Below are 19191 nucleotides of genomic sequence, written 5' to 3'. Positions count from 1 at the left end.
TTTGTCTTTTGGATAACAGCCATTTTCACAGGTGTGAGGTGATGTCTCATTGTGGTTTTGATTTGCATTTCCCTTGTGATTAGGATGCTGAGCATCTTTTCATGTACTTGTTGGCCATTTGTATGTCTTCTTTGGAAAAAAATGTCTATTAAGTTCCTCTGCCCTCCCTGCTTTATTTTTGTCCTTTGCACACATCATTGTCTAATATATATTTTAATTATTTATTGTCTATTTCCCCCCATCAAAGGTAAGCACTACAAGGTAAGCAATTGTGTCTCATTTGTTTATTGCTGTTTCCCTGGTGTTTAAAAATAGTACCAGGCACATAGATAGCATTCAAAACATTTATTGATCAACAAATTTCTCAATACAGTTAACACTAGGAAAGAACGGGTATAAGAGGGGAGGAAGGGAGATACAGCTAAGGAAAATTATAAGAAATAAAAGCTATAATTACAGTTTCATTATGTCTTCTACCAATTATTTGCAATTTTCTAATTGCATTCTTGATAAGTATCTGGATTCAACAAAAAAAGGAGTGGATGCTTTAAGCAAAGTTCATTTATTTTTCATGATGCTCCTCTCTTGACTTTGAGTCTCTGCTCTCCTGGAGTCCCAGGAGAACTGCATCAGCCTCTAGTATAGTTGTATCTGTCGTTGCTCCCAGGAACCTGGACGTAAGTTCGAGATCTAACAGCCGCAGTCGGACTCTGGTTCCTTTCTGGTATTTCCTAAATGGTAAGAAAGAAAAAAGTTTCTTAATTCTGTTTATCATAATAGGAACAACTAAACTTTTAATTTATTAGCTGAACATAAAGAAACTAACCCTCCTATCTGATTAACAGTTGTTTTTAACAGAAAACAACTATGGGTTCTAGCAGAATGTTCATCTTACAGTTGCCTTTAAAGATTTTATAACATTAAAATGTATTCCAAACTGAAATTCAAACTAGTTGGTTCTTGAAATGAACATTTATTTTAATGTTACTGATTTCTAAAATCAGAGTAACAAGGAAGAAAGTTTTCAGATCCTTTTTTCTAAGATTGAAATCTTGTTTTAAAGTAAATTTTATAAAAGCAAAATAGAAAAAAAAACCTAAGTGCAGGGCCTCCTCAGTGGTGCAGCGGGTTGAGCACAGCACTGTGAAGCTGTCCACAGCCTCTGCAGTGTGTTCAATCAGCAGTTGGCCAGGGAGCAACCCACGTGGCACAGCAGACCTCTCCTGTCTCGCCCACTGCTCCCCTCAGCAGTGTACCTCGGTTGATCTGTCTGTTCTGTTCCCCACTCTGTCCCTGGTGAATCCTCTCACCCCCCACACCTCTGGGCTGTACGCCAGCTCTTGTATGCATAAAATAAAAATAAATCTTGAAAACAAAAATCTAAGTGCAAAGTACTTGGTATTGAGGATTGATTGCCCTGTAACTGGAGTGGAATGATGGTTGCAACATGAATGATGACTCAGTTTGGTCAAAATTCAAATATTTTATAATAGCCAGTAAAAACAAATACTCATTTGTCTTTTTTCCTTAATTATTTCAAGAGTTTAACATCAACGTTTTTATAAGATACAGGAGAGTAAAAATATTGCTACTGATTGAAAACCACAAATCTTTAAAGATCTAAAGACATACATTAGGCTATTTGGCTTTTTTTTTTGAAGTTATTTTCTTTCTGAACATAGAAATGTTCTTTTGCAAAATATAGCAGTAATGACGTCAGTCACATTTTCTAGTCCTCCTCTATGTATATTCTTATATATGTACACATGTGTATGTGTATATTTGACAGTAAAGATCATATTTTCTTCTTTGTTTTAAAAAATTAAAAATATCCTAGGGGCCTCCCTGGTGGCGCAGGCACTGAGCACAGCACTGTGAAGCTGTCTGCAGTCTCAGGAGTGCCGGTTTGATCCCCACCAGGAGCAGAGCAACCCACATGGCACGGCAGACCTCTCTGTCTCACCTGCTGCTCCCCTCAGCAGTGTATTTCAGTCAGTCTGCCTGTTCTGTTCCCCGCTCTGTCTCTAGTGAATCCTCTCACCCTCCTGCACATCTGGCCTGTACCCTGGTTCTTGTATAAATAAATAAATCTTTTAAAAAATACATCCTAGAAGGGCCTCCCCTGGTGGTGCAGTGGTTGAGCACTGGGCTGCGAGGCTGCCCGCAGCTTCTGCAGCACCGGTTCGTTCCCCGGCCGCCGGAGAGGGTCCCACAAAAAAAAAAAAAAATATATATATATATATATATATATCCTAGAATATATTTCTGGAGGCATAGCTTTTTAATATTCTAGAAAACAGCAAATATAGAACATACTCCATGTGAATTAACCTCTGGGAAAATAAGGTCACTTCAGTTTAGTGTCTATAATACTTGGAGCTGTAACCTGTATTCTAAAGGACTCTTTCCTTTGTCCTCACAGTGCAAATCACATGATTCACTAGATCAGTGTTTTTTCTTTTTTTAAAGATTTATTTATTTATTTACACAAGCACTAGATATAGTCAGAAGCGCGGGAGGGTGAGAGAATTTACCAGTGCCAGAGCGGGGAGCAGAACAGACCCACTAAGTACACTGCTGAGGGGAGCAGCGGGCACGGCAGGAGAGGTCGGCAGGAGAGGTCGGAGTGCCATGTGGGACCCTCTGGAACCGGCACTGCAGAGGCTGTGGGTAGCTTCGCAGCCCCAGCCCAGCGCTTAACCACTGCGACACCGGGGAGGCCCTAGATCAGTTTTGATTCAGGTTGTCCCCTCCCTTTGCCCCTTCTCCCCTGCCACATCCAATTAGGACCACATTTTGTTCATGTATTTTTTTTTAACACAGTTCTTGAACTTAGCCCTGCAAGTCTCATCATCCTTAGTTAAAACATGATCTTCCAGGACCTCACCTTTCTAGTAAACACCTTCCGATGGATTCCATTTATCTGGTATGCTTAAGTGGAAACAGCCTAGTGTCCACTCACAAATTTCTATTCCTCCAGACTTTTGCATCTGTGGTTGGCACTGCTTGAACTTTATAACTTTATCTAAATCCTGTTGATTCTTAAGCATCCAGGCAAAAGTCATCAAATGCAGCTTCTATGAGCCTTGACATTCCCCTTGTCAAAATGAAGAGTCCATCAGGAATTCCCATGGAACAAAGAAGTTTTGCAGTAACACAGACATAGAGCTGGGTTACTTTAGATAACTTGCCTTCTGAACCCCATTTCCTCATTCATGTAAAAGATTCCAAAGATTTTGCAGCTTTGCTATGAAGATACACAGAGGATAATACATTGAAGACACATAGCACTAGGAGCAAATGTTAGCACCCTTCAGTAACTTGTATTGATTATCTGTGTAATTCTGATTTCTCACTAGATTGCACGCACTCCTCGTACTGTATAGTCTTCCCAGGGCCAGTGCAACAGGTACTCAAATGTCTGTCAATAAACTAACAAGAAGCTTGCTCATAAAGCCACCAGGTCATGGATTATCTAGAATTTCTGTTGTCTGAACTTCAGCAGCTGTGTTAACTGGTTCATTTACTTAACCCCTCTGAAATTTGCTTGGCACATTGCCTGACATATAGAGATTAACAAATGTTAGTTTTCTTCTCCTAGCATTGTTTTTTGTTAGCCTATTTCTTTTACTTACTCATAGGTAGGCTATAAACTAAAAGTGATGAGGGATACAGTAACTCTTTTTTTTTTTTTGTTTGATTTTTTCTGTCCTTGCCATATTACTTTATTTTTATTTTATTTATTTATTTATTTTTTTTAATAGAGGCATGTTCCATTTATTTATTTGTCTGCTTGTTTGTTTGTTTTTTGTTTATACATGCACTGGGTACAGTCAGAAGCGCGGGAGGGTGAGAGAATTCACCAGAGCCAGAGCGGGGAGCAGAGCAGGCAGAAGGACCGAAGTACACTGCTGAGGGGAGCAGCGGGCGGCAGGAGAGGTCTGCGCGCCATGTGGGACCCTCCTCCGGTGACCGGGGAGCAGCCGGGGATCGAACCGGCGCTGCAAAGGTTGCGGGCAGCTTCGCAACCCAGCGCTCAACCGCTGCGCCACTGGGGAGACCCGGGATACAGTAACTCTTTATAAGTAGTTGAATTCATGTCATGAACACATGGTACAAATGTTCTGAGCATAGTCATGTGGAAAAAGAAGCTCTGTTTTGTGTCATATAAATGACAGTCCGTGTCATATAAATGCTAGCAATGTGCAATTAAAAAATAAAACCAGAAACACCATGAATGACCAATATGTTTGGTAATTTATGGAAGACAAAATTCTGCTCCCAATTTTAGATGCAGTAGCCTTTAATAAAAATTATGGAAATTATCCAGTAAGTTGGTAAATTAGATGAAAAGCTAACTGGAGGCCTTACCATGTGCTAAATAACAGAAGAAACATCAAAATGTACATTGTGCACAGTAAACAAAATTAAAAACCTCTAGAAGATTCTGTCCTCTGCTAACTGAAAACAGTTGTTTCCGCTTATAAGTTATTTTTTTTACTCTGTATTATTTAATTGTATGTAAGTGATATCTTTCTTATCACATTGTAAGTTTGTTAAAGATAGGGATATAAACCTATCTATGTCTCTCCCCTTACAATACCATGGAGAATACATTTCACTTAATGTAGCCTTTTGAAAGGTGGTTTTCATACTTTTCAGTACATCGGAAGCACCTCGGTTGCTTGCTAAAAATGCAAATGGCAGGAAGCAACCCCATAGAGTGATTTGACAAAGTGAGGAGAGGGACTGGGAATCTGCCTTTTCAATAAACTTCCCAGGTGATTCTGACGCAGTCTTTTCTGATCACCATTGGAGAAACTCAGACCTAGATTTACCTTTATTGCATACAATCAAGTACAGAAGGACAGGCCATCCTACACAAATACAAAGGGACAATAAAACAAGGACCTCTCTTAGAATTTTGTGGCCACCATTAACTACTTCCAAGAGTAACAGATATTTTCCATAAGTGATGATAGTTTTTTAGGATGAATAATTTAGACAGATCAAAACCTTAAGTCAGGGCCTCCCTGGTGGCGCATGGGTTAAGTTTAGTTCTGTGAAGCTATCCACACCTCTGCAGCACAAATTCGATCCCAGGCCAGGGAGCTACCCACATGGCACAGCAGACCTCTCCTATCTGGCCCAGTGCTCCCCTCAGCAGTGTATTTCAGTCAGACTGTTGTGCTGTTCCCCACTCTGTCTCTAGTGAATCCTCTTATCCCCCTCCCCCTGCACCTCTGGCCTGTACCCCAGTTTTTGGGGTTTGCATAAATAAATAAAGCTTAAAAAAAAAAAAAAACCCTAAGTCAGGCAATGACAATATGTAATGGAGAAACACACCTAAGAGGAGCCCCTCAGCAAACCTCACTGACAGCCTCGAGCAGGGCTGCCTCTCCATTCTGGGAAATCCAGGACATAGAGGGCTCAGCATATTTCTCCCTCAACAGGAATAACAGTCTGAATTAATGTGGATTTTTATTCTTAACTTTGAAACACTTTATTAAAGAGAAAGAGAAATAACTAATATATTTCTGAAAACTCCATCTCTGCCAATGTAATTTGATACGGTCTTTATTGGAATCTTTGATATTCACTGATAGTTTTCCCATTGTTCCATATAATAAGATTTAAAGTGACATGCCAGTAAACTCCTTCCTCAGATTGTATATGCAGTCCTAAAATGATCTCTTTAGTCAATGATTTTCTGAAAGCATAAAAATCCAGAAGAGGCAATGTAGTGATTAAGAGCATGGACTCCAGAGTCAGATGACGAGAGATGATGCTAAGTTCTACCATCTATAAATACGCAACTCTGAGTCATTTACTTTTTTTGTCTCAGTTTCTTCATTTGTAAAATGGGAATAATTACACCCATCTCCTAATTTCTGTGCGTATGAAATGAGTTAACTCATGCCAAGCCCTTATAAATGGTAGCCATCATCATCAATCACCGCCACCATCAAAACAAACCCACTGACACCTGGTACTCTAGAGATGGCATGATGGAGCATACAAGGGTACTCCTAGTTAGCTTTAATTCCAAGTTATAATTAAATCAATAAAGGATTCCTGTAGGAAGGAAACTGGTGGGGGGAGGAGGGGATGGGTTTTCTTTCAGTATTCACTTTGACTCAAATTCTTATTTTAATAGTATAAGGATTCCTCTCTTAAAATATAAAGTTCTACAGAGAATGAAAACAATATCTTTTGAAAGGAATGTTGAATTTCCTTTGAGGATATGAGGCAAAATAGCACTGAACAAAAGCAAGTAAAATTCAAAGAATTGCATACTTAACAGTTCACATTTCCCAGCACTAACCACAATATAACTGGAAATAAGAAGGTAGCATATATTGTCAGTCACAGAAGGGTCACAGTGATTTTTTTTTCACTGTAGTATTTGTTCAACAGTGGCTCAAGGAAGACGGAGGGGCATGTAGTTACCCAACTTTACCTATTTCCTATAACTCTTGCTTTTTTATTTCTTGACGGAGATAAGCCTTCTATAAATCTATTATACTTTTAGCACATACCATTTCTTGGAAAGATAATTTTTATAAATTCATTCTTTGTTCTTTAAGAAGTATTATTTTTCAGTGTCTTTTTAAATTTACCATTCCAATAGTAGACAATTTCTAACCAAATCAACCATCCCCTTTTTATAATTTTATAGACCTGAATCTATTCTATCTGCTTTCTCTCTTCTTTCTATAATGGATTTTTTGAAAACCAGTTCTTCCTCATTCCACTGATAAGATCAATGGACTCTTCCTCCACCCCTACCATAAGCAAAATTTTGCTACAATTTCAAGGGGTCAGTCACAGCTCACCTGAATGTTATCTACAGACCTCTAAGATTAAGAAATCTCCCTCTAGGGCCTCCCCGGTGGCGCAGCAGTTGAGCGCTGGGTTGCGAAGCTGCCCGCGGCCTCTGCGGTGCCGGTTCGATCCCCAGCTGCTCCCCGGCCACTGGAGGAGGGTCCCACATGGAGCGCAGACCTCTCCTGCCGCCCGCTGCTCCCCTCAGCAGTGTACTTCAGTTCTTCTGCCTGCTCTGCTCCCCGCTCTGGCTCTGGTGAATTCTCTCACCCTCCCGCGCTTCTGACTCTACCCAGTGCTTGTATAAATAAATAAATAAATAAATCTTAAAAAAAAAATTAAAAAAAGAATTAAAAAAAAAGTTTCATTTGTATTCTTCTTCACCTCTGTGTGTGATATTGTACTCAGCACACAGCAACGGAACTCTCTTACTAGATATTTAGAGGTTAAAATTAAATTTTCCATAAAGATAGCTTTCCCCTATGTTAAAGGCATAAAATTAAGATAATGGAAATAAAGTCACTTGCTTAATGTCATGTCATTAGAGGACTCACAGAGTCCTTGTTTTTGGTTTTCCCTTGTTTTTAATTCTTAATTACCTATGACTTCTTGCAAGAAGTGTAAACTTAATCCCTTTAGGGTGGTAAGAATTTACCACTATATATAGTCTCATAATGCCTTTTCTTTGAAATAAAACCTAAGCCACGTTGCGCTCATCCACTAATTATTTTAATTGTTCTCTATTAGGAAAATAGTAAATTTTAGTGGACATATGATGAATTAAATTATCAGAAAAAATCTCCACAGCTTCATGTAATGCTGTCTATTTCTTTACATTTTTTGATTAATTCTTTACATTTTTAAAAATTCTTTACATCTTTTAAATGGTTTTTCAGAAATGTTTTATTTCATATTAGAATACTGCTTTATTAAAAGCAAATAGGACGTCTCCAATGAGCACATTTCAAATGAAAGTAGCCGCTGTTACTGGTTGGTGTGTTTCTTTCTTTTAACTTCAAGTGTTTGCTTCTGACTGATCTTTGTGAACTCCAGCCTAAAAGGATTCAATCCCAAGCCTTCACCATGACTGCTCTCTTCCACTGTGCACTTTCTCAGACCATATGCTGCAGTAAATGAGTCTGCATGTCTGAGCTGTTTAGGAAAAGGGCAATTAAATCTGGTTTTGCATTTCTGTATTAAAGACATGGTTTAAAGACTTTCCTTTGGAGAGGTTTCTAACATTCTTTCCACAGGCATTCTTTAACATCTGTCAGTGCATGCTACTGATGGTTCTCATAGACTTAAAATAGAGAACATCTCTCTGACTAGTTCTTTGATATAAGTATATTAAGTAATACAAAGCCAATAATAAATACAAGGTTTGGACTGAATCTCAGGATCCACAGAGAACATTATGAGGACTTCTGACTTTGCTAGTCGATCTAGCTGTGTTTCTATAATGATAATTATCATAAGTTTTAAAAATAGTTCTTTTGAAATCATTAACCATCCATGTTTTCATCCCAATAAGTTAAAAGTGTATAACTTTTCCTGATTTTCTTATATTTTTAATGAAAAGTTCAAGTAAATTTTTCTTTCCTGTTTTGAAGAGACAAAAATTAAGTTATTTCCAATGGTTTAATTAACACTATTTTCCAATTCAAATAAATGTGCATAGTAATGGTGACCTATATATGAAGTCAGCAAATCCAATGTTTGTGTGTGTGTGTGTGTGTGTGTGTGTGTGTATGAAAGAGAGCGCGTGCGCACTAGCATGCAGGGAATGTGTATACTTTATTCTTTAAAACAACTCTCTGAGCCTCTATTTCATCATCATTAAAAAGCATAGTTTTAGAATAGCCCTAAGGTATTTTGCAATTTAATGATTTTATTCTACTTTTATACAATCTTAAGTGTTTGAAAACTGATATTAAGTGCAAAATTGATTAAATACTTAAGCAAAATGCAACAATTTAATACTTTATTAATATAACACATTATTATAGCCTTAGATATTCAATTAATGAACAAACCTTTATATACAAGTTACTTGGTGTATTTAGGATTTGTTTGCCATGTTTTCTTAAGTGATCCAGTCTATTGCTTCTTTCTGTTCAATCTGTAATGTCTATCAAAATTAACCATCATACTATCTGTACTGTACTATCAAGCATAGCTGCCACAGTTAACAGAGCCAATGCTGTAAACCAATGCTACCTCGATTTAAAAAATGAACAAAATTAACCCAAAATAAAGGTAGGCAGTGGTGATAAAGTTCTATAAATATCCAATATTTATAATCATTAAAATATAGCACAAATCTGAAGTCCTATTTATTATCCCAGGTCATCAGAAGACATAAATGAGGAAAAAAAGATTACATAATCAGAACTTTTGCTACCTGAATTATTATCAAAAGTCTTTTGAAAAACTGAGAATCCCTCAAACATACCATATAAAGTTTACTATTAACCAGGCCAAAATAAACAATGCATATCAACTGAGAATTAGAAACCTAAATTGCTCTGGGCAATAAGCAAAGAATACTGTTTATAAATCCAAACTACCTTTCCTCAAATTGTAATCATCCTGGATAAAAATTTTAACTTTTTTTGCAATTTTGATAGAAATAGATGAAATTTCCCCTTTAAGTCCAATTCTTTTCTTGCCCTGCTAGTTAGTAATTTATAACACCACAAACAGAAGTTGCATCTCTGTTGATTTGATAAAGTATTCTTTTCTGAAATGTGTAAATGGAGCATTTTAAAATATCCAATAAATAATTCACCTTTTACTAATGTGGGATATGCATATACTGTTATTACATATGGAATCAGTAATGGCAGTTATCTTTTCTCAGTTACAAAATAAGGTGTATCAAGCAATTAGGGAAAGGACAATCTTATTACTTAAAACTCTGTCAAGTCTATTTCTATTTTCACAAAAAAATTATTTGTTACTGGTCAAAATATGAAGTGTATGTGTGTGTGTATGGGGGAGAGAAGGGAGAAAAACAGAAGGAGAAAATGTTTTCAGGCACCTGAGATATGTTGATGACTAAAAGTAGGATCAAACTTGGGGCCAGTACTATGGAATCTAAGAAAAAAGGGATCCATTTTGTGGTGCACAATTTTTATTTTATAAGAATAGAAAATATATGCTTTATTGCAGTAAGTTTTATCAGAAAGAAAAAGTGGAAGGAATATGGGTTTTAAAGAATTACATGAAGATATAGGTTGACTGCAACTGAATACAAGAAATGCCTGTATGAGCTATCTACTCATTTATAAAACAAAGATAACAATAAATCATTTCGTAAAGTTAATGTGAAGCTTAAAGAATAAAGTATGAAAAGTGCCCAATATATATACATACTTAATAAATAGCAGCTGTTATGAAATTAACCACATTGATAAAGTGTAATAGATAATTAAAGGCAGAATAACTTCAAAAATGGTTTTATTAAAGGTACTAGGATACTGTTCATAAGGACAAATCTCGTATCAATCTTCAACATACATAAAAAAAAAAAACAAAGGCATTCTTTGAATTTGAACCTGGCCTTGAGGAAGGGGGATAATAAAGTCTAAGGATAACTTGATAACTAACTTACAGGGACAGATTTGGTGACGCTACAGAAAGTCAGAGCTGGGAAGGTTATATAACAAAATCAGCTGTGGCAGCTTCTTACAATTTTTTTCTTTTTTAAAAAATACTGATGCCTGAGGTCAATTCAAACCTACTCCACCAAAAGTAATAGGATAGAATTGGAGATTGATGCTTTTGTGAAAAATCTCCTCAACTGGAGCTGACCTTGCTCAAAAAGCATTGGTTAATATCTTCAGAAGTTACATCCTCTGAGTCTTTGTTTCGATCAAATTCCAAAAGAATGGTTCATGATAGTTTTGGGGTCAAGCTAAATCTCAATTTGAGCTTTCACTGCAATTCAAGAATTGCATGTCTAAAATATCAAATATGAGATAAGCAAACTTGTTTTCCCATAATGAAAACTGAAGAAATTAATTCGTACTTTCATGTAAACAAAGGGCTGGATCATTTTAGAATGGTCATGTAAGGTTTACTGAGGTTAGGATGTATATCATGACCAAATGATTTTCAAAATCACTTCCATCCTGCTTGAAAATCTCACTTGCTAGCACATACAACAAAAATCAATTTAGCCTGAAAATAACTTTGTCGGATGTCATCTAATTATCTCATCCCTAAAATGTCTTTAATGGTTGAACTTCTGTTTCTAGATTTCTAATTTCCTGCACTTTTGACTACATTAAGAAAACAGTTCTAAATTTGTGTGCCAACCTATTTGCCAAGGTTTTCTTTTTTGTCTTAATCTTGTTTCTGTCTCTCTAAATTAGCTACTTATTAAATAAATACTGCTGAATTTTCAACAAACACCTACTCATCATCCAGGAGTTTAAGAAGATACCAACAAGAAACAGAGAAGTTATTTTGTACCTTCCCAACCTAAGGCAAGAACAGAATGAAAAGTCCTAGTCCATCAATCCCCCCGGGAGGTCAAGCTACTTTTGCAGGTAGGTCCTGATTTCTGTATCCTTCCAACAAGAGAGGGGACTTTGCCAGATGACTTTTAGAAACCTAAACATAAGAGATTGTTACTGCAACAGGCATGGGCTGGCAAGGGTCAGAGAGAGTGAAATCTTCATAAAAGAATCAGACCCAGGGCCTCACCGGTGGCGCAGCGGTTGAGTGCTGGGTTGCGAAGCTGCCCGCAACCTCTGCAGTGCTGGTTTGATCCCCGGCCACCAGGTGAGGGTCCCACATGGCGCGCAGACCTCTCCTGCGACCCACTGCTCCCCTCAGCATTGTACTTCGTCAGTCTGGCTGTTCTGTTCCCCGCTCTGACTCTGGTGAATTCTCTCACCCTTGGGCGCTTCTGACTGTACCCAGTGCTTGTATAAATAAATAAATAAATCTTTAAAAAGAAAAAAAAAGAATCAGACCCACGCTGCAGAGATGATGTAGTCCAGTGCATTTTAACAGCGTTCTCTAAGACCAGACATGGAAGGCAGGAGAATGGAGTCAAGGGCACAGGATGAACTACAAAGACACCTATCACATGCTGATAAGGTTGAAGCTAGGTCGGTTTCAAAAGGACCTTTAGGGCTGGAATACAGCTTGAGACTTGACACTAACAGGTCCTGGCTGACATTTGCTCTTTACATTCCCAAATCTGGGTTTACTTATTAAAACACTCCACTCCTGACTTTTATGAAAAACTGAGGGCACTGAAGTCTAAAGGAAGTTATGAAATTAAAAAAAAAAAAAAGAACATTGACAACACAAATCCAGAAAACCCAGTAGTTTGAAGGCATTTCATGCAAAAGGTGGTTTAAGAAAACTGCAAACTCAGTAAGTCAATACCATTGTCCCTAAAAAGTTAAAGTAATTTAAGACTGACTTAGCACAAGTATATTTTCTGCATAATACAACACATATTCTACACAATAATTTCAATCTCTTTTCACTTTTCTGACCATTTCTAGAGAACTGTCATCTGCTCCAAGCAACACAACCAGAGAAGATCACTGATAATTGAGGTCTATCTAGAAGAAGATGGTAAAAGAATCTTGTATTATGTTGAATGAAGAACTGGATAATCTGAAAGGCTTTACTACTAAGGCAGTAATAACATTTATTTTGTGTATCTAATTTGTGTGCCTCCAAAATGTAGATATGAGAAAACTGGTCTAAGTTACAGGATTGCAAACCTAGCAGGTTTTTGTTTAATATAAAAAAGTTTTTAACAGAGCTGAGTAGAAAGGGAATTGGTTGTTTTGCATATTAATGGAGGAAATCACAGGGAATTTTCAAGCTAGGTCACCACTGTGGCAATGATTGGAGTTTGAATTCAGTATAGGCTGAATTAGATGACCTGCAAGATTTCTTCCATATCTAAAAAAATATAATTTTACCACTCAAAATGCCTATTTGGTCTTCCACATCAAGAAGCACAAAAGCTGTAAAGTCAGTCTAAAAAGAGCAACCTAACAGAAAGTAAGTCAGCTGTGCAGTAAAAAGCTTAACACCAGATTAACTTTCAGTCTACTGTTCATCATTTAACTCTTTCAGACCACAAAGCACGGTGTTCTCATTAATGACTAACCACATCAATAGCTGCTTTGACTTATATCCAGATAGCAATATCCATTATGCATGATTAATTTATTCATCTGGCAAAAATCTGAAGGTGGATATGATGCTTGACATGATTGCTGACTAGATGGCCAGCTAAATTTTGTTTAGAATATATCTGACCAGAACACCGGACCGGGTATTTTACCACCTCTATGAATTCTTTCTCAGGTAGGCAATATCTGAACTACTCTCTTCTAGTACACAAATGAAGAAAGAAACTTCAAGATATCAATATAGCTCCCTTTTCCTCTTATTTAGGTTACTCTCTTTAATAATTGTTAATGTGGTACTTCTGAACTTATACTTTGTAGCACTGCACAATACTATACCTAGTGCACATTTAATGAATGTTTATAAAAGTTTATAATAAACAAACATTCTCAAATGCTCCACAAAATTTCTACAACGAGTTCTTTAACTGGGGGTCTGCACTGAGTAACTATGCATTCCACCACTGGTCATAAGTGCTCCTTAACTTGGCTTCCAATCTCAAAACTGCATTCATTTATTTTAAATCCTGAGTAGCAGTGGAAGTGTTGACAATGTGTTACTCACAATGCTATAAGTATTCCCTGATCTCTGGGTCATTCATATCAAAACAGGAGTGTGACTACACAGTGACCAGGGGCTGATGCTCAACAGGTTGATGATCTTTTTTGCTTTCAATCTGAGAAAAGAAATTGCCTCTGAATACAATGGTATTTCTAGGGTGACTCTGTTCTGAATCTAACAGAATAAAATGCTGTCAAGAGTCAAATATCCTTGGAACCAAATTGTGCCAAAAATAAATATTACATACTGCAGAGTCTCTGAATCAAAAATCAAAGCATCTATTTATAAATTAAAGTTGTGAGGATGTAGTGAAAAAGGAACTCTCCTACACTGCTGGTGGGAGTGCAAACTGGTCCAACCACTATGGAAAGCTGTCTGGAGGTTCCTCAGGCTGCTAAAAATGGAGCTACCATATGACCCGGCAATTCCACTTCTAGGGATCTACTCAAAGGACACAAAAACATTGATCCAAAAGAACACCTGTACCCCTATGTTTATTGCAGCACTATTTACAATAGGCAAAACCTGGAAACAACCCAAATGCCCAAAAATAGATGACTGGATCAAGAAGACGTGGCATATATACACAATGGAATATTATTCAGCAATCAAAAAAGATAAACTCATGCCATTTGCAGCAACATGGATGGAGCTAGAAGGAATTATGCTCAGTGAAATAAGCCAGAAGGAGAAAGAAAAATATCGGATGGTTTCACTTATAGTAGGAATATAGGGGAACCAAATAAGACATCAGTATAAAAAAAATAATAACAGTACAAAACACAACAAAGCAAAAACAGACAATTATAAATCAGAGACATACTGCGGGGAGGAGGCGGGAGAGGGATCAGAGGGTAGGAGGGAGGAACACAGGGGACTGAGGTGATGGTGCACGGGTGCATTGGTGAAGGAAACTCAATGGACTCTACACCTGAGTGGGTGGGGGGAAGCAAATATTTAAAAATGAACAATGATGTAAAATAAATAAGTAAATAAATAAATAAATGTGAATAAAGGGTTGTTTGCTTTTTATTTTTTAATTTTTTTAGTAGAAGGCTGTGGCTTTTTCCTTTGGATTAGGTTATGGTATTATTGTTTTTTTTAAAGATTTATTTATTTATGTATACAAGAACTGGGGTACAGGCCAGAGGTATGGGGGTGGGTGAGAGGATTCACCAAAGACAGAGCGGGGAACAGAACAGGCAGATTGACCGAAACACACTGCTGAGGGGAACAGTGGGCAAGTCAGAAGAGGTCTGCTATGCCATGTGCATATCTCTCTGGCTGGGGATTGAACTAGTGCTGCAGTGGCTGCAGATAGCTTCATAGGTTGAGTCTTAACCCTTTGTGCCACCAGGGAGGCCAGGTAATGGTATTATTTTATAACTGGTATTACCCAGAAAACAAATTCATAAAATACTAAAATTCCAAAGAAAGAGTGGTTGGTTGGCATTTTGACTAATCTAAATATTTCTGGATAAATTATTATGCTTTTAAATTAAAGCAAAATAGAATAGAATAGTGATTTAAAGATTTTTTTTAACTGCTAAGAAGAGATTCATTGCCTCTAATAAGAAACTCAACTTAGATAAACATTCATTTCCCCTCTAAATTCTATATTATAAAGGTCATCTATATCTAGTTTTCCTTGCCCATATAAGTGAATTCCCTGAATGAGTGCTACAAAATGGGAAGAAAAAATTCCCAAGGTCCTACAGCTTTTTAATTTGCCAAGAACAGGTGAGTAAAGAGCAGAATTCTGTTCAGAGACTATATCATGACATATTAGTATAAGAAAAACACAGTTGAGTGATTTACTTGTCAGAGATATTCACTGAGTATACATTTTGGTAAAGAATAAAAGATAATAAATTAGATCATGGTAAGAATTATATAAAAAGTTAAAATAAGGGTGGTATGAAAAGAGAGTGGTGAAGGAAGGCATCTCTGAAGAAGTGATATTTAAATGGAGCCCTGAATGACAAAAATGGAGTCAGTTGTATAAAGATGGGAGCAAAGCGTCTTAGGTGGAAGCAGTTAGTTTGCACATTTGTATGTTCATATGTTCGTTATGTCCTTTGTTTTGTTTCTTTATATTCCACATGAGTGAAATTACCCGATATTTGTATTTCTCCTTCTGACTTATCTTGCTTATGATAATTCCCTCCACTTCCATCCATGCTATCATAATCAGCAAAATTTCAAATTCTTTTTTTAAATAGCTAAGTAGTATTCCATTGTGTATGTGTATACCACATCATTGCTCACTCACCTGTCATTTGGCACTTAGGCTGTTTCCATAACTTGGCTATTATATATTGTTCTGAAATAAACACTGGAGTACATCTATCCCTTCAAATTAGTACCTTTGTATTCCTCAGGTAGATACCTGCTGGGTATCTACCAGAGGAACTGGTATGAGTGGAACTGCTGGGTCCTATGGCAAATCTGTTTTTAGTACTTTGAGAAGCTGCCACACTGTCTTCCATTGGGGGTAGACAGACTACATTCCAACCAACAGTGGAGGTTGTTTTCTACAACCTCACTAACATTTGTTGTTTCTGATCTTTTCGATATTTGCACATCACACTTCTGACTATGGGCTAGTGTCCCAGTTCTGCAAAAACTCATACAACTCAACAAGAAAACAACCTAACTGAAAATGGGCAAAAGATCTAAATAGATACTTTTCCAAAGAAGATACACAGATGGCCAACAAACACATGAAAAAAAAAAATGCTCATCATTATTATGAGGGAAATGCAAATCAAACCCACAATGAGATACCATTATTAAAGGTGGAAGAGAAACATATCTCATAATGAGATACCTGTAAGAATAGCCCACGTCTAATTTTTGTTTTTAAGACTACTCTGGCTGCTCTGTGGAAAACAAATTATAGGGAACATGATTGGAAAGATCCTGGGTGGGGAGGATCGAAGTGTTAAACAGGAAACTTATCCATGGCCAAATACAATGCTGTGATATACAAATGCACTGTGAGATGCATGGAATTTGGTATACATACAGCAGCTAGATCAACACTGTCTTGATTATAACTCATTTGGGATCACCGCAAAGCTGAAATGATACTTTTAATATCCTGCTTGCATTCTTCTGGGTTTAGCAAACAATTTGTGCAAGTAGAGCACCACCCACTTCCTGTTAAAATTGGAGTTGGCCTGTTTGTAAGGTTTTCTGGGACTCTAAGGTTCTCTGACTTGGCAGTAGAGTTGGGTCCTCATCAAGGCAGACAGTTGACAGAGCTTTCAAAGCTGTGTGGTGGGATCTGAAGAGACAGGACCTTTTTAATTTTCTAAAGGAATGTTTACTATACTTCTTGTTTATATATGTGTATATAAAAATTTGGGTCAGCTTAGACCGCTATACCAAAATGCCACAGCCTGTGTGTCTTAACCATCAGAATTCTATTTTCTCACAGTTCTCTGGAAGTTAGAAGTCCACGATCCAAGATTTGGCTGATTTGGCTTCTGACAGGGACTTTTCCCAGCTTGTAAACTGGGAGTAAAAAGTGAGTATTCCAGTTTCTTTTCCACCTTTTATAAAGGATGCCAATTTCACTGAATTAGGGTCACACCCTGTAATCTCAACTAACCATATCACCTCCTTATATAGATCTTAGTCTCTAAATATTGGTGGAGATTAGGCTTTCAACATATGAACTTTGGGAGGGACACAATTCAGTCTATAATAGTGTTATAACAGTCTATAACAATATTAATTCCTATTTGTGCAAATACAGGCAAACGTTTGAATTTACTTGAAATAAGTATTTGTCATCCATATGTATCAAGCAGATACTCAGGATATAAAGAATAAGTCTGTGATCTTAAGGAGTTTAAAGTCTAGCCAGGAAGACAAACAACTACAATGAAATGTGGACTACTATATAAGAGACATATGCAAAGGCAAAGAATTCTATTAGGTAAGAAATGTAAGAGGATCTGAGGGATGGACAAAAGTTGAGACAATTACATTCAATTTTATAGAATGAATGGGAATTTACCAGTGAGACAGAAAATTCAGACCCACTTCAACCTCTATAAAAAAGGTTTTCCTCTGACCACACCAGCCTGAAGATAAATATTTTTTTACTGTTATCAAGAATAATTACTGTTTGCAAAGTTCATTTGGCCATTAAAGATTTAGGGCTCTGAGATTTGGTTTCTATTATTGTCTTGAACTATTATTTAAATCTTTCATTATTAACAATTTTCAATGAGTTCATGCCATATTTTCTAAGTAAAATTAGGTTTTTTCAAATAAGGATCATATCTGATGAATCCAACAGAGTAGGGGCTCAGTAAATGAATGCTGCTTTGATATGATGGGACTAAAGTATATAGAAGAGAGATTAGATGTGAGAGTTGTGAATTTTATTATCAGGTTCTGACTTCTTGTGTACTAGAGCATTGGTTAATTTTGCTGCATCTTTCTTTTTGTGAAAAAAGAGAGTTGATTAGCTATCTATGGTTCATGTAAGCACTAAACCTCTATGAATACATTAGTTCAGTCTCTCATTAAATAACCCACCTAATCTAATTGTAGGGTGACCTTAAAGGTTCCACTCTGTACTACTTTTTTTTTTTTTTTTTATTTTAAGATTTATTTATTTATTTATACAAGCACTGGGTACAGTCAGAAACGCAGGAGGGTGAGAGAATTCACCAGAGCCAGAGCGGGGAGCAGAGCAGGAAGAAGGACCGAAGCACACTGCTGAGGGGAGCAGCGGGCGGCAGGAAAGGTCTGTGCGCCATGTGGGACCCTCCTCCCGTGGCCGGGGAGCAGCCTGGGATCGAACCGGCACTGTAGAAGCTGCTGGCAGCTTCGCAACCCAGCACTCAACCGCTGCGCCACCGGGGGAGGCCCACCACTCTGTACTACTTTTTATAGTCTCTTTTGCATTTGTTCAGATTTTATTTGGGCAATTAAAAGGCCTTAACATTTATTCAATATTATATTTAACACAAATGGAGAGGAGTGAGGGACAACTAAAAAAATCATTCCGTTATCGATCTTTAAAGTTTAAGCTTTAAACTTAAAATACAGCTAACATGTAGTATAATATAACCAACTGTTCTACTTCAAGTAGTCTAGGTGGAAGACCAGATAGACAATATTGACAAACAAATTAAAGAATACTTACCTTGCTTTCTAGTGATTAGATTTAAACATATGGTTTAAATGCTTCAAAATACAGTATTTTTATTTAACCAAAACCCATTCCAGATGTATACAGATTGCTAACATGTAAAATATGTAAATCATGTACCTTCAACTGTAACAAAATCTTATCCTAAATGAACAAATGGGTTAACAACAACTCAATTAAAAGGATACTTTCTGGGGCCTCCCTGGTGGCGCAGCGGTTGAGCGCTGGGTTGCGAAGCTGCCCGCAGTCTACGCGGCGCCAGTTCCATCCCCGGTTGCTCCCCGGCCACCAGAGGAGGGTCCCACATGGCGCGCAGACCTCTCCTGCCGCCCGCTGCTCCCCTCAGCAGTGTACTTCGGTCCTTCTGCCTGCTCTGCTCCCCGCTCTGGCTCTGGTGAATTCTCTCACCCTCCCGCGCTTCTGACTGTACCCAGTGCTTGTATGTATAAACAAACAAACAAATA

The 19191-nt window shown here is 37.4% G+C and overlaps 1 protein-coding gene across 1 annotated transcript in view; it reads right to left on the bottom strand.

Moving 5' to 3' along the window:
• Window positions 1-279: 279 nt before the first annotated feature.
• MRPS28 (mitochondrial ribosomal protein S28) overlaps window positions 280-19191 on the bottom strand; it is an 85518-nt gene continuing 66606 nt past the window's right edge. Inside the window, exon 3 of the mRNA XM_037504943.2 lies at window positions 280-731. Within this exon, the coding sequence (XP_037360840.1) occupies window positions 563-731 (169 nt within the window). The 3' untranslated portion in view covers window positions 280-562. The remainder of the gene's footprint in view (window positions 732-19191) is intronic.

Source organism: Talpa occidentalis, unplaced genomic scaffold (genome assembly GCF_014898055.3).
Source record: "Talpa occidentalis isolate TD23 unplaced genomic scaffold, MPIMG_talOcc4v2.1, whole genome shotgun sequence".
NCBI lineage: Eukaryota > Metazoa > Chordata > Mammalia > Eulipotyphla > Talpidae > Talpa > Talpa occidentalis.
The sequence above is the reverse complement of the archived record's forward strand: the minus strand, read 5'-3'. Positions and strand labels throughout refer to the sequence as shown.